The sequence below is a fragment of the Capronia coronata genome, assembly GCF_000585585.1.
Source record: "Capronia coronata CBS 617.96 chromosome Unknown acBCG-supercont1.3, whole genome shotgun sequence".
In the NCBI taxonomy this organism is placed as follows: domain Eukaryota; kingdom Fungi; phylum Ascomycota; class Eurotiomycetes; order Chaetothyriales; family Herpotrichiellaceae; genus Capronia; species Capronia coronata.
Genome location: NW_006912895.1, coordinates 745,580 through 770,348, shown reverse-complemented (window position 1 = coordinate 770,348; position 24,769 = coordinate 745,580). Strand labels below are relative to the sequence as shown.

The 24,769-nt window shown below is 54.1% G+C and overlaps 9 protein-coding genes across 9 annotated transcripts; 6 read left to right on the top strand and 3 right to left on the bottom strand.

Annotated features, from left to right (window-relative positions):
- Positions 1-933: 933 nt before the first annotated feature.
- Positions 934-2,367, bottom strand: A1O1_03571 (uncharacterized protein; the record flags this gene model as incomplete). The annotated part of the gene is made up of 2 exons (XM_007724472.1): positions 934-2,007; positions 2,062-2,367. The coding sequence occupies 2 exons, from the start codon at positions 2,365-2,367 to the stop codon at positions 934-936; spliced, it is 1,380 nt and encodes a 459-aa protein (XP_007722662.1).
- Positions 2,368-3,636: 1,269 nt separating this feature from the next.
- Positions 3,637-5,292, top strand: A1O1_03570 (uncharacterized protein; the record flags this gene model as incomplete). Its single annotated transcript, XM_007724471.1, has 1 exon — positions 3,637-5,292. The coding sequence occupies one exon, from the start codon at positions 3,637-3,639 to the stop codon at positions 5,290-5,292; it is 1,656 nt and encodes a 551-aa protein (XP_007722661.1).
- A 1,249-nt stretch (positions 5,293-6,541) lies between these two features.
- On the top strand, positions 6,542-8,077 carry A1O1_03569 (glucokinase; the record flags this gene model as incomplete). Its single annotated transcript, XM_007724470.1, has 2 exons — positions 6,542-6,718; positions 6,767-8,077. 2 exons carry the CDS (start codon positions 6,542-6,544, stop codon positions 8,075-8,077), a joined length of 1,488 nt encoding a protein of 495 aa, XP_007722660.1.
- A 502-nt stretch (positions 8,078-8,579) lies between these two features.
- On the top strand, positions 8,580-10,265 carry A1O1_03568 (uncharacterized protein; the record flags this gene model as incomplete). Its single annotated transcript, XM_007724469.1, has 1 exon — positions 8,580-10,265. The coding sequence occupies one exon, from the start codon at positions 8,580-8,582 to the stop codon at positions 10,263-10,265; it is 1,686 nt and encodes a 561-aa protein (XP_007722659.1).
- Positions 10,266-11,315: 1,050 nt separating this feature from the next.
- Positions 11,316-14,594, top strand: A1O1_03567 (uncharacterized protein; the record flags this gene model as incomplete). The annotated part of the gene is made up of 1 exon (XM_007724468.1): positions 11,316-14,594. One exon carries the CDS (start codon positions 11,316-11,318, stop codon positions 14,592-14,594), a length of 3,279 nt encoding a protein of 1,092 aa, XP_007722658.1.
- Positions 14,595-16,713: 2,119 nt separating this feature from the next.
- On the top strand, positions 16,714-18,782 carry A1O1_03566 (uncharacterized protein; the record flags this gene model as incomplete). Its single annotated transcript, XM_007724467.1, has 3 exons — positions 16,714-17,802; positions 17,955-18,331; positions 18,425-18,782. The coding sequence occupies 3 exons, from the start codon at positions 16,714-16,716 to the stop codon at positions 18,780-18,782; spliced, it is 1,824 nt and encodes a 607-aa protein (XP_007722657.1).
- An 89-nt stretch (positions 18,783-18,871) lies between these two features.
- On the bottom strand, positions 18,872-20,234 carry A1O1_03565 (uncharacterized protein; the record flags this gene model as incomplete). The annotated part of the gene is made up of 2 exons (XM_007724466.1): positions 18,872-20,144; positions 20,206-20,234. 2 exons carry the CDS (start codon positions 20,232-20,234, stop codon positions 18,872-18,874), a joined length of 1,302 nt encoding a protein of 433 aa, XP_007722656.1.
- Positions 20,235-21,383: 1,149 nt separating this feature from the next.
- On the top strand, positions 21,384-22,253 carry A1O1_03563 (uncharacterized protein; the record flags this gene model as incomplete). Its single annotated transcript, XM_007724465.1, has 1 exon — positions 21,384-22,253. One exon carries the CDS (start codon positions 21,384-21,386, stop codon positions 22,251-22,253), a length of 870 nt encoding a protein of 289 aa, XP_007722655.1.
- A 57-nt stretch (positions 22,254-22,310) lies between these two features.
- On the bottom strand, positions 22,311-24,069 carry A1O1_03562 (uncharacterized protein; the record flags this gene model as incomplete). The annotated part of the gene is made up of 2 exons (XM_007724464.1): positions 22,311-22,811; positions 22,867-24,069. 2 exons carry the CDS (start codon positions 24,067-24,069, stop codon positions 22,311-22,313), a joined length of 1,704 nt encoding a protein of 567 aa, XP_007722654.1.
- Positions 24,070-24,769: the final 700 nt, after the last annotated feature.

Below are 24,769 nucleotides of genomic sequence, written 5' to 3'. Positions count from 1 at the left end.
TCGCAGGCCGCGGTGGAAATGATAGCTCATGCGCGCCACTGTTGTGGTCATTCTCATCATGGATATGCACCAGCGCAGATCAATGAATTAGGGGGGTGTACCGCATTTGCGCCACTGAAAGGCGGACGGTTATGCCAGTTTGAGAGAGCAACATGAAGATGCCTGGGTCGGAGAAGGATGGATCCGTTTGGACAAGCCATGCATCGACATGAATTGCAGAGCTAGCTGGACTTCAGAGAACCAGAATCTAGATCTTGAACATAAAGCACTGTTGTGATTTCCAATGTGTGTGATTGACATCAGCTGAGTTACTCCTTCTCATAAACGACCTATCTATTGACAATAGCAGAGTCGCTGCTGGCCCTCTGGCTATCTTCTGTAAGAGGGTGAATTCGGATAGGTGACAGCATATATCGGTGATAAACCCTTCTTGTTCTAAGATGACCGTGCCAGAGGTAGATATGCACCATCTGAGCACGGCACTCCGTCATGCACGTGTGGCGAGACAAACACAGTCCGGTCCACGTCCGTGGCAGCCCAGCGGGAGCTCTCTGCTCCTCATTGTGACAGGGACAAGCCAGTGCTTCCAAGTCGGCCGAGATCTGAAGTCGCTGCGATGACGTTCGAGGTCTTTTGCGTCCTGTGCCTTGCCTCGATGATGTACGCACCCGAGCGATCCTACGGGGATGCAGGAGTTGTCAAACCAAGTGCAGCTGTTGTTCGTTCGACTCGATCGAATATACGTACAGGGAGGCTTCGTCTCCGACACGAGCCCACAGGGAAGTCTAGATTCTGGGTGGTTCAAGAGGGATCGGAGACACTTCGACCAACGACTTGGAGAATGTTTCCAAAAGCGTGAGTCTCAGTCATGAGGGCTGCAGCATGCAATACCCATCCGAAAGGATAGCAAGCCACAGTTTAAATCCCACAGAATCACTCGTTCATAGCCTCGGTGTGCAAGCTCGCAAGCAGAGGATGCTGATCGGCCTCGAGCGTGGCGGCGAGGTCCTGGGCCCTCCTTCTTCCGGCAACCCATTCCATGAACTCACCGTACGTCTGAGGCAGGACACTGACGTTGTCGGGCGAGAAAAAGGTATAGAAGAATGTCCCCGTGGACTTCCTCTCCTTGTCTTGATGCTCAACAGGTCTCACGTGCGTGCGGACCATGACTTGAATGCGGGTGCCGCCCGACGGGTCCGGTTCGGTGTATGACACGCTAGCCGAAACATACAGGACAGAGCCCACCGGAACTGGCTCTTCGAATGTGCTCGGGTCGAGATTTAGAAATCGAGGGCGGGTGTGGGAGAACGAAGCGGCACAAGTGAAGGCGAGCTCAAAGGTGGTTTTCAGCAGGAAGCCTCCAAAGATCATAAAGTCGTGTCGATTTCTGTTTTGCGGTTGCATGATCTGAGTGCTGTGGATCATCGACTTGGACATGGCCTGGACGTTGGGCGGCTGATGCTTTGGATTGGTAGAATCCAGGTACGCCATGGACTCGGTCCACATCTTGTGGATGAGTGCGGACTCGTCGGCATCAGGAGGTTTGGCCAGAATGTGCGAAGACTTGTTCTTCTTCTTCTTCTGGTAATTCTCCTCTCCTTTGGCGAACAGAGCCTTTTCGGCCGGTGTGGTGACTTCCAAGGGGGCAATGTTCACCGGCTTTTTGGTCGTCGGGTCCAACGCGACCATAGTGAAAGCGCATGTCATGAAGACATCCTCCGGTGCCGGCTTCTGACCTTCCTTGGGTGCTTTGGAAATCTGCAGTGTCACCTCCATACTACTCCTGCCGGTCGCGAATGAGACCTGTCCACTCAATTCCAAGTCACAGATTTCTCGAATGGGATTCTTGATGGTGATCCGGTCCACTGCGGCGGTGACATTGCTCACACCCTCACCGGTATGCTTGTATGCCACAACTCCAGCCAACGCATCCAAGTCCATAAGTAAACTGCCGGTGCGGATCTGGCCGGTATAATTCGCATATGCATCCAGCAGCCACGGGTCTTGCTACGAGACACGTCAGCCAACATAGCCACCGCCTGTAGCATGGGGGATACGAACAGCCAAGGGCAGAACCATCTTGACGTAACTATCTGACATCTTCTTTGGAGTCAGGTCGGGCTTGACAGGTTCAACATCGGATATGGTAGGGTTGTTTTCCTGCTCTCTTTTCCTGCGCAGCGCCTCAATCCAAGGCATCCGGACTCGCATTTCAGTGAGTTCCTTGTATACGCCATCGGTAAGGTTGTCGTGGGTTGAGTGGAAAGGGCGCGGGGGTCCGTTTCTCGCAACGGTGACGGGAAGGCATTGCAGCGCTCTGGACAGAGTCCTTGCCCGCAACAGGCGAGGCAGTGGGCTCAGGGACATGGTTGGGACAAAACTGGGGGGGTAGGCTGCGAACGCTCACGGCAAGTGTTGCATAGTATTGTTCGTTATATGAAGATCCAGGCCCACTATGAGGCTCACAATCCTAGTAGAGCTGGAAAAGCAATGCGGTAAATAACAGCAACTTGAATGGTAGAAAAAGATTGTTTCCATTGTTTCTCGGGGTGCAGTTGCCGGGTGGAGGAAAGTAAATCCGTGCCGGGTGTGGCACTTCCGAGGGAGGTACGTAACGAGTACTCTACCGTATAATCTGCCGTATGCTCTGCCGTATACTCTGCCGTATACTCTGTCTACATCTACCTGGAGCTAGAGACGAACGTATATAAACAAATGTACACAACGCGTACTAACCTGATAGCCTCTCGAGTAACCATGCCTGTCAACCACTACCATTGTATGCTTCAATCTGAGGATGCAAGAGATCTCCTTCCAGCTGGGGGAAAGCTCATTCGTACATGGAAAATCCGGCATCTGTCTCCGGACAAGAGCCAACATACAGGTACTGTGTAGGGATGACTGTCCAGCCGCTGCTGCACGGGAACCTCTCCATTTGCTTCAGTCCTTTGATTCATGGTTTCCGCGTGCCACGAACATCCGCCTCTCGCTTCGTCTCGCCTTTACGGACGACATAGATCTGACACTACCCACTAACGACGATGTCAAGAGCATTATCGCGACACATCTGGAGGGTGCTGATGTAAGCCTGCCAGAGTTCTTACGTGGCTTGTCCTGATGAGGCCAGTTGTGGAAACAGCTTGGATACGAGGCCTCTCTGGACCTGTCGGTGAGAGAGCACAACAGAATAGAGTTGGACCTCTGCGTACGGTATACGCTCCGTGTCTGACTGTTACTGACCACCCTTAGTCCCGAGAACACAACGGTTCGTCCACATTGTGCCCTGAGGGTGTCTCTCTCAGCATGCTACGGTCGGTGCAGCTGCATCTGTGCTTCGTTGGCTCTTTTGGGTCATCTCAGGAGCTTGGTGCGGCATTTGATGATCTTGAGGATCAGCAACAGTCCAGCGGCACCGCTTGGGCTTTGCCTGTCTAGGAGACGCACCCTCGGAGCTTTACGCCAACTTGGACTGAACATCCTGTGATGACCACCGGTCAAAGTCAGCATGCACCAACTCGAAAGAAGGCATCTTCACTGGACAAGCCGATCCTCATGCGATTGCTTGATGCCTCGATTCGTAACAGCCTTGGTCCGGGAGCGACTCGATTTGCAGCAGGTGTTAGTCGATCTTCTGAGATGGACGTGGTTCGATTGTGTGACATTGCGCCGGGGAGTTTCATTCCTAACTATACGGCAAAGTTCGAGGGGCAAACCAAATTCATCCCAGGCATCTCAGGATTTCTGAGAGCCTTCCTTCCATTTTCGAGCGATCACGACCCTGACATGCGCAAAGGCTCAGAACAATCCTCATCGACAGGCGTCTCCGAAACTGATGGTGCACACCAATCGATACTGGACTTGGAAAAGGACCTCTGGATGACCGTCATAACGGGTCTGCGGCATCACAAACATGCTCGAAAACTGCCACCTTTGTGGTCGTCGGAGAAGGGCGGGAATTCTGGCTCAACAGCGGAGACTAGGCATTATACAGATCATGGTGCAGGATTGCAAGACCAAGATCTCTTGTGCGAGATATCAGACCTTGCCTTGAACAACCAATCGAGCCATGACGACGGTGACGACGGTGACGAGGAGGACCTTGTTGACTTCACAGACATAATCGATGTGTGGACTAAATGCTCTACAAGATACACCCCCCTTGTCATATCTGATGGTCTTAGCAGAGGGTATCATGGTTGCGACGTCGAAATGACTGCTTTGGGGCCGACAACGGCAAATAGCAACAATTTCCCCTGTGATGGCGACGACTCGGGTGATGCACATGGCAGAAACAGAGGTCGGACGAGTAGCATGTCACAACAGAGTGATGTGTCAATGCTGATGCCCTTAGAAGGACCTGTGGAAGAGGCTCGCATAATCAGGCTCACGGGAGTCATTGGTCAACCATGTGAGCTTACTCAGAATGTCCTCCGTATGCATCCGCTGAGACAGCATGAACAAGGGGTGTCTTTGGTGCGGCAAGGTGACTCCAACAAAAGTGGCCGCAGCCTATATGAGAGGGACGACCTGGGTTGGTCGGAGGAGAGTCTGTCAAGCGGAGACCTACTCGAATCACAAGTGTTCGGGCCTCAACATACAACACACGAAGCAGGCAGCACCTCCTCTTCTCCTTCTCACATTTGCGAACGATCCTCGACCGCAGAGCTCCTCCGAAACGCCCAGGACTATTCACCTGTGTCTGTCAATTGCGCACGTACGTCCACACACATATCGACACGGCAGAACGCTTCCATTCCAACCAACACTTTGGCCGACTTACTTGGGAACGACCATCTGTTGTGGCATATGTGGAAACGACGAGGCAGCGTCAGACCCCGTGGGGAAGACGACTTTCATGAAATGAGGGCCATGTATGAGACAGACCCCGACATGAAGCTCCTCGGGACAGGATGGAATATCGACCCCAGCAACATCAGTCCCGGTAGCACCAATGAATCTATGCTTCACGACACAATGCAGAAACCATCCCCCCATGAGAAGCACATGCAGCCAGCATCGCCGACTTCTGAAAGACGGTCGTATTTTTCGCAGAGGCAGTCCACTTCCTCCTCTTCCGTTGGTGGACAATCCAATTCAGACTCGAAGTTTCAGCGCCGAAGCAGCATCCTGAAACGACTGTCCTGGGGCGGTCGGGTCCAGACTGCTGCAGAGGTCGACATGACTGACTTCGGCGGCCGGACCGTCGAGGTGAAACGAAGGAAGACTCTGGACGACTACGATATGACGGAGAGGGAGACCATGAATGATGATTCGGATGACATGCTTTTTTGACTTGGGTGTTGTCGGCAAAATAAGGCGTTTGTAGGGGTTCAAGAGACTACGGCCGTCCCTCACCTCCAGCTCTGAGGATTTCTGTTACTGCAGGGGAGGCACTTGAAATAAACATAGCCAGGTAGGCGTGGAATGTGAATTTGGCGCAGGCGGCGGAACTGTATGAGTGCAATGTGCGTAGGCTTCGGTAGCCACCTGCAAAGTGTCCTGGCGATTTCTTTTGTTGTCGTGCCTGCGAGTGAGTAATGCGAAGTCGGCACGGCAAACGAGAAGAGACCACTACTCTCCACTGCAGTGCTCTCTGCAAGTGATGGGGGATGGTTGATGGCAGTGACTTGGGATGGCAGAGATGGTGTATGGTGTCAATAGTAGCAGCCTGCGCTGCGAGAACAATGCGGTAGTACCACATTCCGCCTGCGCTTTGCTTGGGTATGATAAACATGAAAGTCCGAGACCTTCCATCTGCGACACGGCTGAATGATAGAGGGACTGGTAGCAGCAAGCTTCGAGTTCATGGTGTGACACAGTAGGTAGTAGGTAGTAGGTAGTACAATCAGTAAAGTGACTGGCCCACCAACAAGCCACCGAGGTCACAGACATCAAGCCCTCGATACGACATCATCATCAGATCCAGCTTCCTGTGCTCCTCTTCCCTCCCCATGTCATGTCTCTGCAGAGCTGCCTTCTACGAACCCACAAACCAACCACGAACCACACGAACCTCCTACTGTTACCCTAACCTGGTCTGTTCCCACCGAGGACAGCGACAGCCCCTCTCCTACGATCCTAACAACTTCTCTTACGAATTTATGACTACGTATTTCCTTACTGTGTGAAGAGCTGCACCCCTCTTTACCTGCAGCTTGTCCCGCACAAAGCAAAGCTGGCTTCTCAGCAACCTCTCCGTCAAGAAGCCCGACAGTATCCTTTATGGCAGAGACTCCTTGGTGGAATCTCTGGTACTGAACAATATAGAGCACGAGCAAAACTGTCGCCGCGACCGCCAGTCCCTCTCTTATACCTCGCTTCGGCTGTGATCCTCCTCCTCGTCCTACTTGCACAGTTCTTCGGATCCCAAAAAGACGTCCAGCCGCATTCCCAGCCGGCCGTGCAGCATCACGCGCATCATTTGAGCCCATTCGGAGACAGTGTTTACAGACAAGAAGCGTACTTCGAACAATTGGAACCCGGCACACAGTGCAAGCCCAAATCTCTCTTCGCACTTCCCGTCACTCGCGTCTTGACCAACATGGCGCTTGAAGCAGAGACCAAGCGTATGGTGGCACAGTTTGAATATACTGCCGAAGATGTGAACAAGGGCGTGAAGGAATTTATGCGGGAAATGGAAGAAGGCTTAGCGAAGCAGGGAACAACGCTGAGCCAAATCCCAACCTATGTCACCTCGGTTCCCAATGGCACAGAAAAGGTAGGGACAACAGCGCCATCTGGCGGACGGCATAGCTGACACCTCTAGGGTGTGTATCTAGCGGTCGACCTCGGTGGCACCAACTTCCGGGTTTGCTCGATCACGCTGCACGGGAACCACTCCTTCTCGCTACAACAGTCCAAGGTCCCTGTCCCAAGGTCTTTGATGGAGGCGGAGACAGCCCACGAGTTGTTTTCCTTCCTTGCCAAACAGATCGAGAGCTTTATCAAAACACACCACAACGAGCATTTCGAGAAGCACAAGAACGTTCCTGCGGCCGAGGACTTTTTCGACTTGGGCTTTACCTTCAGCTTCCCCGTCAACCAGATTGGTATCAACAAGGGCAGATTGATGCGGTGGACCAAGGGCTATGATATCGATGAAGCCGTGGGAAAGGACGTCTGCGAGCTCCTGCAAACCGAAATCGATGCTTTGGGACTTCATGTGCGCGTGGCAGCTCTGGTCAACGACACTGTGGGGACCCTGATGGCTCGGTCGTACACTTCTCCCGGCAAGACCAAGACATTAATTGGGGCCATTTTCGGTACCGGCACCAACGGGGCGTACGTGGAGAAATTGGACAGGGTCAAGAAGATGAAGGCAATTGAGGAGGCGGAGGGCGGCGTCACCAACTACGACGAGTCTACGGGCCTCATGGTCATCAACACAGAATGGGGCAGCTTTGACAATGGGTTGAGCGTTCTGCCAAGTACTCAATATGACATCGACCTGGATCGAGAGTCGGTCAACCCCGGCTTGCAGATGTTTGAGAAGCGGGTATCGGGGATGTTCCTGGGAGAGATCCTCCGCCGAGCCTTGCTTAGTTTGCATACGCATCCTGATGCGGGTGTGGCGTTGTTCAAGGACGCATCGTCGCTCGACAATGATATTAGAAGTACCACCACGGTGGGCGAGGACAGTCCGCTTTACCAGCAGTGGGGCATCGACACCTCTTTCCTCTCTATCGTCGAGGAAGACCAGTCCGACCATCTCCGAATCACGAAGCAGACCCTGGAAAAGGAGCTGAAGATTGAAGCCGCCTCCACCGAGGACTGCGTGGCGGTCAAGATGTTGGTCCACGCTATCGGCAAACGAGCGGCCAGGCTCAGTGCAGTGGCCCTAGGAGGTGTTATTCTCTCGACGAACAAGCTGGAGGAGGACGAGATTGTGGACATTGGTGTTGACGGCAGCTTGGTCGAGTACTACCCGGGCTTCGAGGACTATATCCGGGAGGCATTCCGTGAGATTGAAGGAATTGGGGAGAATGAGAAGAAGATACGGATTGGCCTGGCAAAGGATGGCAGTGGCCTCGGAGCTGCTCTGATCGCCTTGGTCGCCCACAATGCTGAACCTCGGTGAGGGAGCTAGTCCTAGTCAATGGCTATGGAAGGTATCATAATGATACCCCGGCTGCCGTCGACTTCAGCACCTTGTATTGTTACGAGAGACGCCATAAAAATAATTTCAGAATTTGAGCACATTTAATGCCTGATTCTGGTGTGCTAATATTGCTAGATGCGTAGAAGAGACATACAGGAGTCATGCTGGTTGATGAATCTATGACTTTAATGTGGTCTGCAACGACAGTTCGTACACTGCGGTGCAGTGTGTAGAATGCTGGACCACTTTTTTGAGAAGCACCTCCAATTAATGAATTGACTCGACTGCCCTTCTACGTACCACACCACTGACAAACACCAACGTCTGCTGCCTTCAGCACCACAAGCCGACAATTCACTGATCGCCCATCGTCCAGAAAACCCTCTATTCAGTTCGACGTCGGTCACATCCCAGCAAAGAACCTTGCAAACGTGCTTGACAGCGCTCGTGTACCGACAATTGCTGGCTCATCCTACCCAGCATGAGTGGCGACGTACAGTCATGGGCACTGCCGCGGCTGCAACGTCTGCTTCCCATCGACGACGGCTCGCTGAAAGAAATCGTCACTTATACATGCAGTCTCTCAAAGCCCGCGGCTGCAGACCATTTGAAGAACCTACTGGGAGACTCACCGCAAGCACTTGAATTTATCTCATCATTCAACGCCCGACGATCAAACGTCCCGCCCGAGCAGGCTTCCTCACTGGCCACCGGCACTTCAGATGGAGCTGCATCTCCAAGGAAGAAGGCAACGAAGAAATCAAAGCCTCCACTTCACTCTACGGGCCCTGCTCGCCGCCCCGAAGGTTACGGAAACGTGACGGGCGGCTACAAGAAACACTATGACGATGAAAACTACTCGTCTTCAACACCGAGACCGTCCTCACAAGATCGGAATATTCCTTTTCTCTCTAGTGCCCCCGAAGCGCGACAAGCACCTCATACTACTGCAGGCATAGTCTCAGGCTCAACCTCTCGTGACGCCTCGCCAGCCAAATCGTCACATAAGCTGCCTCCGTCGGCTTCTGGCCAGCTAATATCCGACTTTGGATTTGCCAATGTGCGGGCAAAGCAGTCTAAAAAGCCCGCGCACCCTACCCACTCGCAGGCACAGTCGCAGTCTGGCGCTTCTACACCAAATAAGGGTGGTGTCACGATGACAACAACGACAAGCGTGGCTGACTTGACCTCAGCCATTGCCGCTCTGGAGCTGGCTACAAATCCGACCTTGTCCACGAAGAGGAGAAGATGTGATTGCAACGCTTCGATACACCCTCTGTTCACCACCGCACCGAACTGCATAAACTGTGGAAAGATCATCTGTGCTTTCGAAGGGCTCCAGCCCTGTTCGTTTTGCGACTCGCCCCTCCTGAGCAAAGACCAAGTCAACGATATGATCAAGGCGTTGAAAGAGGAACGAGGAATCGAGAAAATGGCGGCCCACAATGCTGCCCAATCTCAATCGGGCAAGGGCACCCCAGTCTTCGGTGGCTCGACACCAGACAGCGCTTCTGGGGATGAGCTGTCCTCTGCAGCATCGCGAGCACGTGCGCATCGAGACAAGCTGCTGGCGTTTCAACGAGAAAACGCACAACGAACTCGGGTGTATGACGAAGCGGCGGACTACGATATGAGCTTGACACCAGGCGCCACGCAGTGGATGAGTCCCGTCCAGCGGGCAGCGGCACTGAAGAAACAGCAGAAGTATCTGCGGGAGCTGGAGGAGGCCAACCGTCCGGAATGGGAAAAGAAGAGGACGGTGATGAGCATGAGTATCCGGAATGGAAAACTAGTCAGAACATACGGGCGCGAAAAGGCCCCGTCGTCAGAGGACAAGGAAGATTCCGTGCATGCCGATGAGGATGACGGCGACGAGCATGAGGGTGACGACGAGCATCAACACCTCAGTATAGGAGGCAAAGGCGCCTTCAGCAACAATCCTCTGTTGGCGACTGGGAAGCTCATCCGTCCTATATGGAAGGCACCGGAACAAACCAGCGAAGGCAAGAGTGCCGAGTCGGACGGGCATGTCCCTAGGAAGAGCGTGTGGCGGAGAGTGCAAGATGATAATGAAGATAATGAGCAATGGATTCTGGACGGAGGGCTACACGGATACGGGACGGAGAGCAGGTTGATGGAGGACGGAAGTCAACAGGAGTGTGGGTGAAATCTTCGACAGGCCATCTTCCTCCTCGGTGTCTGAGAGACGAACCCCTGTCGAAGCACATGGACTGCAGTGTGGTAGAGAGGGCAGAGATATGCGGTGCAGTGTTCGATAGTAGACAGCCTCGTTCGGTGGCATAACGACGGGCCAATCAAATTGGATTTCAATCACGTGCCATTCAGTACTAGTACTTAGTAGTACTACTAAAGCAGTGACCGTTGCCAAGCCTCTAATGACGATAAACCGCGCTGTTAGTGTTAAGTTTGGATTCTCTGCAAGGCACCAGGAACCGATCACGTGGCAGAAGAGATAGTCGGCAACTTTGAAGAACGCTAGACGTGTCTTAGCCAGACCAGTCTATCCCAATCAAGTATAGTAGTATCACTAGGAACGTCTGATTGCCTCCTTCCGCCACGGCGTCGCGCCATCACAGCGGGTGAACGCACGCCAGCCCAGTGTTGGGCCAGCTACTACTAGTACTAGTCGTGGTAAATACTAATAAGTAGTAGCACTACCACTACTATCCGTCATCTCTCGCTTCCACCCCCATGGCTCCTGGATGTGATGCCCGCAGAATACCCTGTCACGCCTGCGCTCCAACGTTATTTCTGCTAACAGGTCGTTGAAGAGAAGAGAGAACCTCTGTTGGCCCGTTCAGCAATCGCCTGTGCTCTTGTCAAGAATATCAATCGTCCATACACCCGCCCGACTTCGTCGAGCTTCTGCTACCCCTTAAACCACGACTGATCGATCCACTGGCTGCGGTCATCCCTCTGCACGAGCCCTGTGCGCGATCCTAGTGCGAGATACGACACGAGGTACAACACGAACCGTTTATTCGGAGACCTCGTCGGTTCTGCCATGGTCTAACGAACACTGACCCTCGACGTTCGCATCCTCCTCCTTCCTCTCCCCTTCCCACTTGGGCTGCAACGCCGATTATGCTGTGGATGCGCAGGCCACTCCACCGCGTGATTCTCCCTTTCGATGCTGGCCATTGACACCATACCCATATCTGTCCTGGGGTTCAGGGATACGAGCGTGTCCGACATCATGGAGCCAGACATTGGCCAACTGGCAACCCCTCGTCCCATGCTTCGACCCGAAGATGCTACACGCCTGGGTCGGCCGTTTCGTCATGAAGACGACGAAAGACCTCGAGCCTTAAGCGAGAATGCCAGAGCAAATGACGAGCGTGCCAATCCAGCCCAAGCCGTGAACACTTCTCCTCGAGCGGCAGACCGACCGGCGGTACAAAACGTGAAGAACGAGCAGGCCTTGTTGTCTCTAGAAGAGACCACAGAGCTATTCAGGAAAAAGATGGCCGATGCCAGACAAGATACCGAGCATGCACTTGCTGGCAGTGAAGCAGTCAGTGACGCGGTGAAACCCAAGCTCACACTGGATATGGGCCACTCGAACATTGCTAGACTCCCGGAAAGTGTGGTGGACCTGATCAAAGCCGAGGTGGAACGACTATCTTTGTCACATAATCAGATCTGGCATATTCCTCTACGCTTTGCGGAATGTACGCATCTACGATATCTCAACATACGCTCCAATGTATTCCGGGAAATACCTCGAGGGGTGTACAAACTCAGTCAGTTGGAAATCCTGGATATCAGTCGCAACAAGGTCCGCAGGATCTCGAGCGACATCCGGAATCTCAAGTCTTTGCGGGTGTTTTCGATCGTGCACAACCGGATCGAAGACCTGCCCACGGAGCTGTGCGAGTTGACCAAATTGCAGATACTGAAGATCGCAGAGAACCCTCTCCGGTTCAAGCTGAAAAAGATCGTGGAAGCGAAGGAGTCGGAGGTATCCTTCTCAGAAATGACCGACCATGAACGGGAAACGGCCATCACCACCGAGATCAAGCGATACCTGAAAGAAACGCACCCTGTGGTCGCCGACACCGAAGCATCGCCCGAGATCGAGGAGGGCCCAATGGAAACGCCAAAGCCTCTCAAGCGAGCCCTGAGCAGCCGATTCCCCGTCATACCAAGTACGGGCAGTATCGACTTTGGCTCAGATGGCAACAGATCATCCCCGCTTCAGCCGAATGCTCCTCCCATACCCACACGTTCACATTATAGGGTCATTTCTGGAACCCAGAACATCCTTCGGAGGCCCGGCGTAGCGCCTCTGATCAGCCAGAACAGCAGTGAGAGGAATCGGAGCAACAGCGAGAGTGTGTTGCAAGCGTCAGCCGCCGCCCGCCATAAGAGAATGGGCATGCTCAGGAAGGACAAGCCGGACTTGGACAGCATTGACGAACTGCGGGCCAATCGAAACAGCCATCTTCGGGGGTTCAGTCATGGTTCCGTTCTCAAGCGTAACGGCGTTCTGTCGTCCCCTGGTGGGGCCAGCGCTTCGAGTCCCAACAGTCCCCGGGATGCGAGGAGACATAGGCTGGCTTTTGTGAAACGATTGTCCAGCCTACCCGAACACAAGGTTGAGCACGACTGGAACAGCCCTGTCATCGAGGGTGCCAAAGGAATTCTCTATGCACTGTATCAGATCCACCCGCATATATCCGGGCTGATCGCCGCGATCAGAGGAAAGGAATTCCGACGGAACACGTTGGAGTTCACCTTCTTCAACGCGTCGACTCACGTGGACCGCTTAAATGAGGCATTGGAACAAGTGGACATGGTTGATCCCGCGGATGGAGATGCCGTGGAGAACCTCGAGTCAACGATCCGGCGGGACTGTGCTACATGTATCATGGCATATGCGCATGTGACGGCTCAACTGCAAGATAATGTGAAGAAGATCGTCGCCGGGGTTGATCCTCGTTACGTCCGAACCCTCATGCTTCTTTTGTATGGAAGCATGGTGGAGGTCAGGAATGCGATCCAGAGCTTCGGGGCGGATGTGAGGGTTACACAGGGCATGGGTCATAGAAGACAGATGTCCAGTGGGAACACCCATCCTATCCAGACCATTCCTGAAGAATACAGCACTCCTTCGCAACCGGTTCGAGCCAGCACGCCGACCCGAGACCGAAATTGGCCTTCCAGGCCGGGTGCGAGATTGCGCAGTGACACGACCATTCAACATCCAGTGGTAGGGACCAACCCGGGATATCAACCGAACTCTGTAGCACCTGTGGACACGGGTGCCCTCCCGACTCCTATGTACCTGACCGGCACCACCCTCAATGGTGGTAACTTGACCGGAACTTCATCGACTTTTTCGAATAGTGGTACCATGACCTCGACGTCCACCACCGGCTTAAGGTCGAGGTCGAGTTCCCGCACCGCGCAGATCATGAATGGAATCAATTCTTCATCCGTTGCCGGCACTCCCCGCTCGGGTGAAGGGTTCAGTCTCCCACCGTCTGCGTCGTACGCAGTTCGAGTGAACCCGACCACCGGTCTCACCGATACTCAGGAGGAGGCCATTTTCGAACAAATCTTCCTTGCTCTGACCCGTGCCTATGATGCGGCATTGCATACCATCCCGATTGCCAAACAACAATTCCTACGATGTCTGGAAGTAGCCGAGGAGAATCACCAGCCGAAGTCGGTCCATGAACTATGGTCTACTCTTGTGTATCGATGCAAACTGTGCATCGAGGTCAGTGAGGCTCTCCAGATCAGGCTAGTCAACATGCGCTTGAAGGATCCTAGTCAATATGTCGCGCCCAATGCCAGTGGCCGGAACGATCCGTCGTTATGGCTATTGTGCAAGAATTTCTTGATGAGCTTTATCGATCTACTTACCGATATGCGCGAAGCGAAATCTCTCCGTTTGCTGTCCCAGGAACTCATCACCATGTTACGACCAGTGCAAAAGGCGAGTCGGGAAGCTGGTCGTCTGATCGAGACCAGCCCGTGGAGATACCTGACCGACAGTGCGGCCGCGGCGATGCCTCCTCCGGGCGTATTTCATCAATCTTTGGGTCAACAGGCTTCCGTGAATGGGAGCGGTTATTCCAATGGCATCAATAACATGTCGGGATACGGAGGCCCGGGTCAAATGGGTGACCCCTCGCTTCCCAGTCCCTTCCCTCCTCCCATGGCCCCTGTGCCGGCGGCGCCCGGTTCATCGTCGGGTGCAATGACGAATAATCTGGCCATGAGACAAATGGTCAATGGCAATAATGGTCCAGGCAACTTTGGCCCCAATGGAATCGGTCCGGTCTCTGCGCCCTTACCTGCCACGCCGTTGTCTGCAGCCCTGGGTCCAGCCGCGCAGGCGACGGTGCCGAGTACGCCGGCCAGTGCATATGGGGACCAATTCTTCAAAGGCGACGTGTTCCAGCGCGCGGATAGTCTGCTGAACATGCAGCAGGCAGGAACTATGAACTTCCTGAACCGGCGGTGATGGTCACAGGGTATCGACATGGAGTCGCCTCCGACTGTAAATTTTGGATACGGCTGTGGCAGGTATGAGATGGTGACTACGCGTTGATCAGACCATTGTCGAGGTTGACGTATCGCATGACTCGCTAGAAGGAGGGCCCGACATATCTCGAGACGACCGCAACCGACAATACGAATTCGATCGTTGCATGGACCATACCACCATACAACCCCATGTTTTTATTATATTGTTACCACCATCGGATGTGAAACCAGGCGGCAAAGTCACTGTGATTGGAATTTGCTGTGTCAAAAAGAAAGGCGCCCGCTTGCTTTTGGATTCGTTTTGGATCGATTGCGCGGTCACGAATGCGAAATGATACGACATATACGTTTAGCAATGTTCTCTATTATCGACATTTGTATGATGATGTCGGCGGAGTACGTGCACGTGCATGCTGATACGGCTGGAAAAGTTGGGATGACGAGGGCACCCATGACAAGAGATGAAGAGTGAATAACTTCACAGTATATTTGACGGCTGCAGTGGTGGAAGGCTCCATCGTCGATCGATGCAGGGGCGAATCCGGGCTCAGAGAACCGACAACAGGCAAGGGAGAAGGGACAAGGGGCTTGGATGAACGGCACGATCGATCGATGCATGGATTGCTGCACACAGGGGGCTGGAAAGGCGAACAGCTGCCATGGAGACCTAGTAGCTACCTACATAGCTAAACAGCGTTGAGCTGCAACTTGACAGCTACCTAACGTTGCTGAATTAGCTGCCATTCGAAGATGGTTGACCTCTTGTACTGCCGGTGTACAGCACGTAATGATCCTTGGTACCTATGCATGACCTTGAATATGACGGACTTGTACCTAAGGTAGGTAGGTACCTTATGCCTTGGGTGTACTGTGTGTGTACTGTGTCCTTTGTAGTACTACGTACCATAGCATATGTGTCTTGGTGTCCTCGATACCCCGGTCTACAGAGTTTCGTGGACCCAGGAGCCTCGGCTGGGGAGGCAGGCTTCCGGCTTATCGCAAGCGGTGTATCATTTCTCCTTCTTTTTTTTTAACACTCGGCACCAGACAGACAGACAGATAGACAGGAGGTTCCCTCTCCTCCGGCCCGGCATCATGTATCTGTCTGTCTGTTCTGTCGTGTCTTGTCGTGTCCGCAGAGACAATTACCGATTACTCATCGACCCCCGTGGGGGCAGGGCACAGTGGGGGGGTTCAACTTATTATGTAGGTACGTACTCTGTACAATTTGGCACAAAATACGAAGCTGGAGAAGGGAGGAAGTGAGCAGGGGAAGCGGGGCGACGGGCGCCAGTAGTAGACAGACACTGAACGGACAACTTGAATGTGATACCTAGTGTTCTCTTATCATTGTTGTTCAATTTCTTACCCCTGTGCTGATACCTCGTTACTTACATACCTACTACTAGGTACCTTACTAACTTAGTAAGTCAGGCAGGCAGCCTGTTAGTTGTCGGGCGCGGAACCCATCCAACCAACTGACTGTCGCATACCATACCATGCAGTACTCAGTCCGTACTTGTAAGTGCTTCGCATCGGAGCAGCTCCCGCCCCTCGCTCCACTTGCACCCTCCCTACCCCCATGCCAGCCTGAAATTGAATGGAAATAAACACCCCAGACTCAGCTAGTAGGCTGCTGAAAAAGATACTAAGTACTAGCTAGTGGTAGTGGTAGGCTACTCACCCGGCAAGCAGGTAGTAACTAGGACTGACTCTACAACTACTAGTACCTAAATTCCGAAGGGCGGGAGCCTGGCCCGATATCTCCGACATGAGTGATAGAGAGGGAAGAGAGAGAACCGACACCAATGGTTCAACAAGGCAGTACCTATGCAGTCTAGTCACACTACCACACTGCAGGGCTAGAGCTAGAGCTTGTATGTCCTAAGCCGAACTGAAGGGACCTTATATACTATGGCATACCCTTACCGAACCGAGGCTAAGGGCGACCTTGTCCTTTTCTCCTTGCCTTGCCAGTCTGAAAGACCTTGACGCCGTGTCGCCGTTGCGCGTACTTTCTTGTCTCTTTCCACCAACGATCGGAGTTCTTGGGGACGGACGCGGGTTATAAGAGAGAGAACACACCACCCTTAATCATGACAGAGACTAGTCGAGCTCGGCCTGATTTTGCTTTTTCTTCTTCAACCCCAAGCCGGTCGTTGAGCGATGACTCTGAGAAACAGGTAGACTTGGATTCTCTGCCCGTAGAGAAAAGGGGAAAACACGCCGACATCGACATCGACGATGGCCATAGCCATAGCCAGTCACCACAGACGATCGAGCAAGCCCCGGCTCCGATTGACTGGTCACAACATACTCTGCGCAAGAGACCATGGCGGCCACGGGTGACGGAGTTCGCGAAGATTGCCGACCACAAATATCGCGGCAGTGGCACTCCCGCGGACCCTTATATCGTGCAATGGCTGGACGACGACCCCGAGAACCCGATCAGCTACAACGTCGGGCTGAAAGTCGGCATCACGGGCCTGGTCGCGTTCATGACGCTGTGCGTGTCGCTGGCCTCGAGCGCGTACACGGGCGCGGCGAAGCACGTCATCCACGACTTCCACTGCAGCGAAGAGGTGTTTCTGCTCGGCCTGAGTTTCATGGTGCTCGGCTTCGCCGTGGGCCCGCTGGTGTGGGCGCCGCTGTCCGAGGCCGTGGGGAGACGGCACATCGTGCTGGTCAGCTTGTTGTTCTACATCCTCTGGACGGCCGTGTGTGCGGCGGCCCAGAACATCGCCACCTTGATCGTCTTCCGCTTCTTCTGCGGCACCATCGGCTCCGCCGTCTTCGTCATTCCCGGCGGCCAGATCGCCGATCTGTGGGAGGCCGACCAGCGAGGCGTCGCCATGGCTGCGTTTTCCGCCGCGCCGTTCCTGGGCCCGTCGCTGGGGCCCGTCGTGGGAGGCTTCTTGAGCGACGCCGCCGGCTGGCGCTGGGTGTTTGGTCTGCTGGCCCTGTATGCTGCGGCGCTGACTGTTTTGGGCATGGTCTTCGTGCCGGAAACATATGCCCCCGTGTTGCTGCGCAAACGCGCGCAGCTGTTGTCCAAAGTCACCGGCAAATCCTACATGACTCGCATCGACCTGGAACATCCGCTGGACTTGCACGAGGTCGTGCGGAAATCGTTGGCTCTTCCTTGGGCCTTGCTGTTTCGGGAACCCGTGGTCTTGCTTCTCACTGTAAGTTGATGGAGGAGGACCCCAGTCGCTGTTTGGCTCCAACATGACTGGCCAAGGACGTCGGCCCTCGAATGAAAAAGAAAAGAAACAGAGCCCACGCGGAAGTCGCACATGCATGGAATGAAAGGCTGACTTTTGCTTCTTCCCGACAGATCTATATGGCCGTCATCTACGGCACTCTGTACCTCTGCTTTGCCGCCTTCCCCATCGTCTTTCAAGAAGGTCGCGGCTGGAATGCCGGCGTAGGCGGCCTGGCCTTTCTCGGAATGATGGTCGGGCTGTTCATCGGCATCGCCATCATCGTCTACGACAACAAACGCTACCTCCGGCTGCACAAGGCAACCGGCGGCTTCGCGCCGCCAGAGTCTCGGCTGCCTCCGGTCATCCTGGGCGGAGTGTTCGCCATCGTCGGGCTCGCCTGGTTCGCCGCAACCACGTCCCCGAGCGTGCATTGGATCGTGCCGATTTTGGCGGGCGTGCCTTTTGGGACGGGCTTCCTGCTGATTTTCATGGCCTGTGCGAATTACCTGTGAGTTGACACTTCTTTGACTTTGTGTTTTTCTTCTCCCCCTGGGTAATGATTCTCGAGAGACATTGACGCATTTTCTCTTCTCGTCGGCAGCATTGATTCGTACGTCATCTACGCCGCCTCTGTCATGGCCGCAAACTCGATCCTGCGGTCAGCGTTTGGCGCCATCTTCCCTCTCTTCACCACTTACATGTACCGCAATCTCGGCATCCATTGGGCCTCCGCCGTCCCAGGCTTCATCGCCCTCGCCTGTTTCCCGTTTCCCATCTTCTTCTACAAGTATGGCGAGGCCATCCGGCGGAAATGCAAGTACTCGGCCCAGGCGGCCCGGTTTCTGGACAGTCTCCGGAGCGACCTCGAGAGGCAGCGGTCACGGGCGGAATCGGGCGCAGCTGATGAAGATAAAGAAGGAACCCGGTCCCGGAATCTGAAGATCGAGCTGGAGGAATGAGCAAAGTAACAGAGGAAATAGAGGGTCAGAGCTTCGTGGTAGATGGCAGGAATTCTGAATTGGACTTCCAGCATTGACCGTCTGATACCTTATTCTTGTTGGAACATCCCATGCAGCCAGTTGACGGCAGTTGACCGTAGATCTGGAGCCACCTCTTTCCTTGGATCCAAGTTGCCCAGCACGGACAATTTTGCCCACTCGGTACTATCGTGTGGGAGGTCACTGTTCGTGGCGTCTTTCTCTTCATGTAGTGAGACCCTCTCCTCCGCAAAACCTCGCTCTCGCCCGAGAAAACACGCTCTGCGCATCAGCTCCGCGAGCTCGATGCCTTGCGCATGCTTCAACGCCGCCAGGCCGAGGCCAATGCTTACTGCCTTGCGATCAGACGGAAGAGGAGTAGTAACAGGAGTAGCGGTTAACTGGCCTCGCACAATCACCTTAACGTGAGGGAGGAGCACCGAGTCCGGATTGCCGATGGCCGGCCAGCGGCGGAGGACTTTACGTCTCCGTGGTGATGACTCTGTGTCCTTTGAGGAAATTGCTTGATTGTCGGTCACTAAAGCCGCTTCAACCGTTTCACTGCTTGTGGTGGAGGCGGTCGACGAAGCATATGGCTGTGACATGGTGTCACTGGACTGATTCCCATTGCTCTCATTGTCAGAGCCGCCGTCGTTCTCGTCGAGTCCCATCTCGCTTACCAGGCGGTCACCTACTGTCGTGCTCCACGGTGTATCCCGTCCTGGTGCTCGTAAAAACAACGTCGGACTTGCAAACGGATCGAAATAAGACGATGGGGTGCCGAACAGTTTCGCCCGTAGTTTGATCAGCTCCTCCGCCGCGGCGAGCACGGAAGGATTGTCCACCCCATACCGTGCTGCCGTTTTCTGGATATGCCTCTTCCGAGACTCCGCGGCAAGCAATTGTTCCACCAACTCGTCCAGTCCGACCCAATCGACCATGGGCTCAATTGCAGCAAGGGCATGGACACTGTTTGGCTCCGTCAGTGCCAGCATGGTCGCCAGAGCTCCGCCAATGTGGCTCCCAACAAGGCATATTCGGGGCGCACGGTCTTGACCGCGGTTGAAGGGCGATGTTGAGGAGGTTAAAAACTCAAACGCGGTCGACACGTCGTGGATAGGGACGGGGAAACGTGTGATTTCGCTCGAATCCTCGTTTAGCCCCAGCCGGTAGTTTATGACAACATGCGAGGTTGTGGGAGGAAGGAAGGCCTGGAAACATGCCAGTCTCTGTACTGAGGGCGTGCTTGTACTGTCATGGCCAATTGAAGGTCCGGGTGGGAGGTAGACCAGTAAGTTCCGTGGCTCCTCTGGCTTAATCGTGGACGGATGAGGAGAGATCACACTGTTCACCTCATACAATCAGCCCACTGGACTCGACAACCAGCTAGTCATTTTGCGCATACTCAAGCCTGATGTGGCCGCTGACACCCATCGGCAGCTCAATGGTCTCATGTTGTAAAGCATGTCTTGGTGCGACCGAGGCGATGGATCTGTTGCCGAGACGAAAGCATGCCTTTCTGACATGCGACCAAGTAGCGGATCTAGACTGCTGGAGGCCCCTGGGGCCACAGATCTGAAGCATCAAATGGTGGTACGATTGCATGGAGTTCTGGTCGGAATCATTCGCACGGCTGCGTTTTACAATCGTGGCGGCATCCGGGGGCTCTTCGGCGCCAGGCTCGTGCTGGAAATGGCTTTTCTTTAGCTTTAGCTTAGCTACCTAGTCCTTTGCAGCTGACCTGTATGATTTAGATATAAATCGTATCAGACATGACGGGCAAGGGCACCAATCGACTTACGGTGCCATTCTCGGCCATTGAAGGAGAGAGACGAAGCGTCACATCACCGCATCGTGCTCGACAACTTCGGTGGTCGTCCCCCACTGTACTCCACGAGCGTTGCTCGGCACTTACTAAGCCTTCAGCCACAGAACTTCAACAACCAAACGCACAAAAACAAAGACGGGTCCCCATCCCGGCTCGTAAGGACCACCTAAAAAACCAAAAAGGCAAACAGTGAAGGTAATTCTGAAAGTATATCTGTCCAGAGCGAGATTCGAACTCGCGGCCCTCGGATAACTTCTTACGTTTAACGCGCAAGATCATAGTAGAGTCTATGAGACCGATGTCATAACCAACTAGACCATCCAGACGGGTCGAGCGCCGGAAGGACGGCTCGTTTTTGGGACAAATTTTGGAGGTTTTCTATATATTGTGGTATTAGAGTCGTGTGGAGTGGATATAGATAGCGGTAGTACACCTTGCCCAATTCGGCATTCAGTACTGTCACTAAATATCTTGGCGAAACTGTTCGCTGTCCTAGACAACTCTGCTCATACTGCAATTGATAGTAGATGCCAACACTTTTGACTATACAAGATTTAACATTAATCACGTTATTCTACCATCTCATAGATGGAAGAACAGAAGTTTGACAACCTCTTGTGCCACCAGTATATAGATATGGCAGATTGTCTTACTGCAGGTTGTAAACTCTTGGAGAATTTGCGATCGAGATCTGAGCAGATTTTGGCGCCTTAGCAATAATATGCCCATAAGGTCTACTGTCTATCTCGCGAACCATGTCATCATCCACTCCATCCGACACCTTCATCTCTGAAACTATCAAACAATACACACCACGAGCCGCGAACTACGACGCGGCCAATGGTGGCTGGCATGCCGAACTGGCCCATGACTTCGTGGCCTGGCTTCCTCCCCCAAAAGGTGGTGCAGTGCTGGATCTGGCATGCGGAACTGGGCTGGTGACTCTTGCCCAGGCCGAAGCCGTCGGCCCCGATGGAGTTGTCGTGGGAATGGACGTCACAGCGGCGATGCTCGACGAAGCAAGACGCAAGACACGTCCACGGGACGGCGGGCAAGTGCAATGGGTACTGGCCGACATCACAGACTTGTCTGGACTTGCCGCCATCCAAGAAGTTGTCACCCACCGAGGTGGATTCGATGTCATCTCATGCTGTTCCGCCCTCGTTCTGCTCCCAGACCCAGGCCAAAACATCCAACGCTGGGCGAATTATCTCAAACCTGGCACGGGGAAGATCATCATCGATGTGCCCACTGAGGACCATACCCTCCAGTATCTTTCCACTGGCCCATTGCGACGTGCAATGGGCAAGCCATTCATCTTCGACCGGGAGTGGGTGCGCAATGTCCATTCCCTGGAGGAGCTGTATGAGAATGCAGGATTGGAGGTGGCCAAGTCGTTCCGGACGAGGAGTTACGTTCCCCAACGCTGGTGGGAGGCGGACGAGGCGATGAAAGCTTTCGAGGAGCAATCACGGACTACCTTTGAATGGGTCATGGAGGATGATGCCCTCCTGGAGAAGGCCAGACAGGTGTGGCCGACGATCTGGGAACAGCATCTCACTCAAGACGGGAAGCTGTGGGATGGTCATGCGTTGTACGTGTCGATTGGTAGGAGGAGGCAATGAGGACTCCTTCTTCGCTTGCACACCCGAAGACGGGGTTCAATGCGCTTGCGGGGCGTGTCACCGCTTGATGAACACGACTCCCGCGTCTCCAGGTCGTCTCATCTTAGGAGTGATGACGTTGTGCGAATCCTCCACCACGTCCAGGAGTGCTTGTCTTGCCTGCTCTTTCGTCTGCATCCTGCCCCAGATCACCAATGGCTCAAGTCGGTAGTCCTGCAGCAATGACGAGATCACCGCGACAAACTCCACCTGGCTGAATTTGCGGCCGGGACAGACGCGAGGCCCCGTGCTCCACGGCATGAAGGCGGCGCCTGGAGGAGGCGGGGCGATAGACTCCTTGCCGGTCTTGCGGTCGGTCTGGATCCAGCGTTGAGGCCGCCATTCGAGACTGTCAGCTCCCCACCAGCGCGGGTCACTGTGCAGGCCATAGAAGTTCGTCGACACGTACGTCTCGGCCGGGATGATCATTTCGTGGTCTTTGACCCGTAGAGTCTGGAAGTCTCCGGCACACCAGCGAGTGCTGTCTGGCACGGGTCCCCAGAGGCGTAGAGTTTCGTACTGCAGGAGGCGTTAATCGGAGGATACGTGGTCAAAGTTCCGAGATTGAACCTACCATCAGCGCAAGACATCTGACCAGCGACGGGAAGACCCGTTCATAATCCGGAGCATCGGTCCCTTGCAGCACCGCATCGACCTCCTGGCCTGCCCAATCCTGCACTTCTCGATTGGCAGCGAGAAAGGGGAAGGTATAGGTCAAGGCGTTCGCGGTGGTTTCGAACCCGGCCAGGTTGAAAACATACAGATTGCCCAAGAGCTCCTCGTCGCTGAGATACATTGGTTTGGCACCCATGCCCAACCCGGCAGTCTTTTCTTCTCGCTTCGCAGCCTCATCAGCCTCGACCAAGGCACTGACGATATCGGCGGCCTTGCCACCACCGCCGCCCTGCGTTGTGGCGCGATTGTAAGCGACAATCTCTCTCATATACTGGCGGAATTCCTGCACAACTTCTGTGACCTCCTTGTGTTTGCGTGGCATGATCCAACCAAAGACGCGGAATTTCGTGCTCAACAGCACGAGCAGGATCTTCTGGAGCAGGAACATCAACGCCTCGGCCAAGCTCCTGGTATGACCCGGCGGGATGACACGCAAGCCACCGTCAAAGTCATGGGCATGCCCGAAGCCAGCCGCGGAAAGGACATGCAGGGCGATGAGAACGCAGTCGTGACGCACGTCGAGAAGGGTCTGCGACGCACCTGGCCGACCGCTGGCCACCTGTAGCATCTGTCTGGCCTGCTTGAGCGACTCCTCCCAGACCAGTCTGTTGTTCTGTTCGCGAAAGGCCGGGTTGACGATCTTGCGGTGGCGCTGCCAGTCCTCGCCGTTGACGCTGAGCACGTTCTTGCCGAATGTCTCGAAGATGCTGTATAGTGGCTGCGGCTTGATCCAGGCCTTGTAGTGCGTCTGCAGCTCCACGCCGGCCGTCGGGTCGTTGATCATGATCTCGTTCTTCTTGGGCGACACGACGACAAACGCGTCGCCGTAGGTTCGGTGAGGTCGCCAGCGCAATTCCTGCGCCCAGTTATGATGCCCGAAATCTATCCAGTGCCCGATCAGGGGTGCATGTCGCAGCCAGCGGAAGTTTCCCCAGATCAAAACCCACCACGTGTCTTGCCATGAGACTGGGATGACCACGGTGGGAATGCCCAACTTGCGTGCGGCCAGGTAGTTGACGATCAGGTGGTAGGTACGGCTGGTCCAGACGAAGACCACCGGCACAAGAAGGAGCAGCAGGACGTTGGAAGTTGTCAAAGGCATCGTCGTCGGGATATAGTAGAGGTGGTTGTGGAGGTGCAGGAGACCTTGAAGAGTGATAGTGGTCAGTAATCACCACCGTGTAGGTATATGTTGACGGCCTGACCATCATGTGTGGCATGGTTGGTTTCCTGATCGTATATGTAGATTTCCCAGTTGAGGGGAATGCTTTGGTCTACTACTAAGGCCACGGTGTTTGTCTCATACCAAATTGAGGCCACGGTAGTTCTACCATCTCTCAAATTTCGGGTCTTCTCCTGTCAGGTCGACTACTTCCCTCTTACCGGCGTTTGGTCCTTAGCTAATTCACTACCCACGTATTGTATACTGGGTATACTATGCTCCATACCACCATCACGCTCCTTGATGAGGCTAGCGGGTTCTCCCAGCAATCATATTTGCTGGGGCAAGAGGTGAGAAGCGGACGTCGAGAGGGCACTGGAGAAGCGTGCTCCTACTGAAGATCATGCAAGATTGTGATTTGAATATTGAGAGATGTTCAATTTGATTCATCTCTCAACCCTGATTCAAGATTAATGTCTTCTGTCTCGATTTGCTGGGATGTGCCAATATATCTGAGGCGGGCTGCTTCTTGACCTCTGCATGGCACAAGCTCCCGTCTGAATTTCTTTGTTGATATGAAGTAAATTCTGCCCCAATCTCGAAGATTGCTTTCCCAATTGTTGGAACATGTCCACCATGA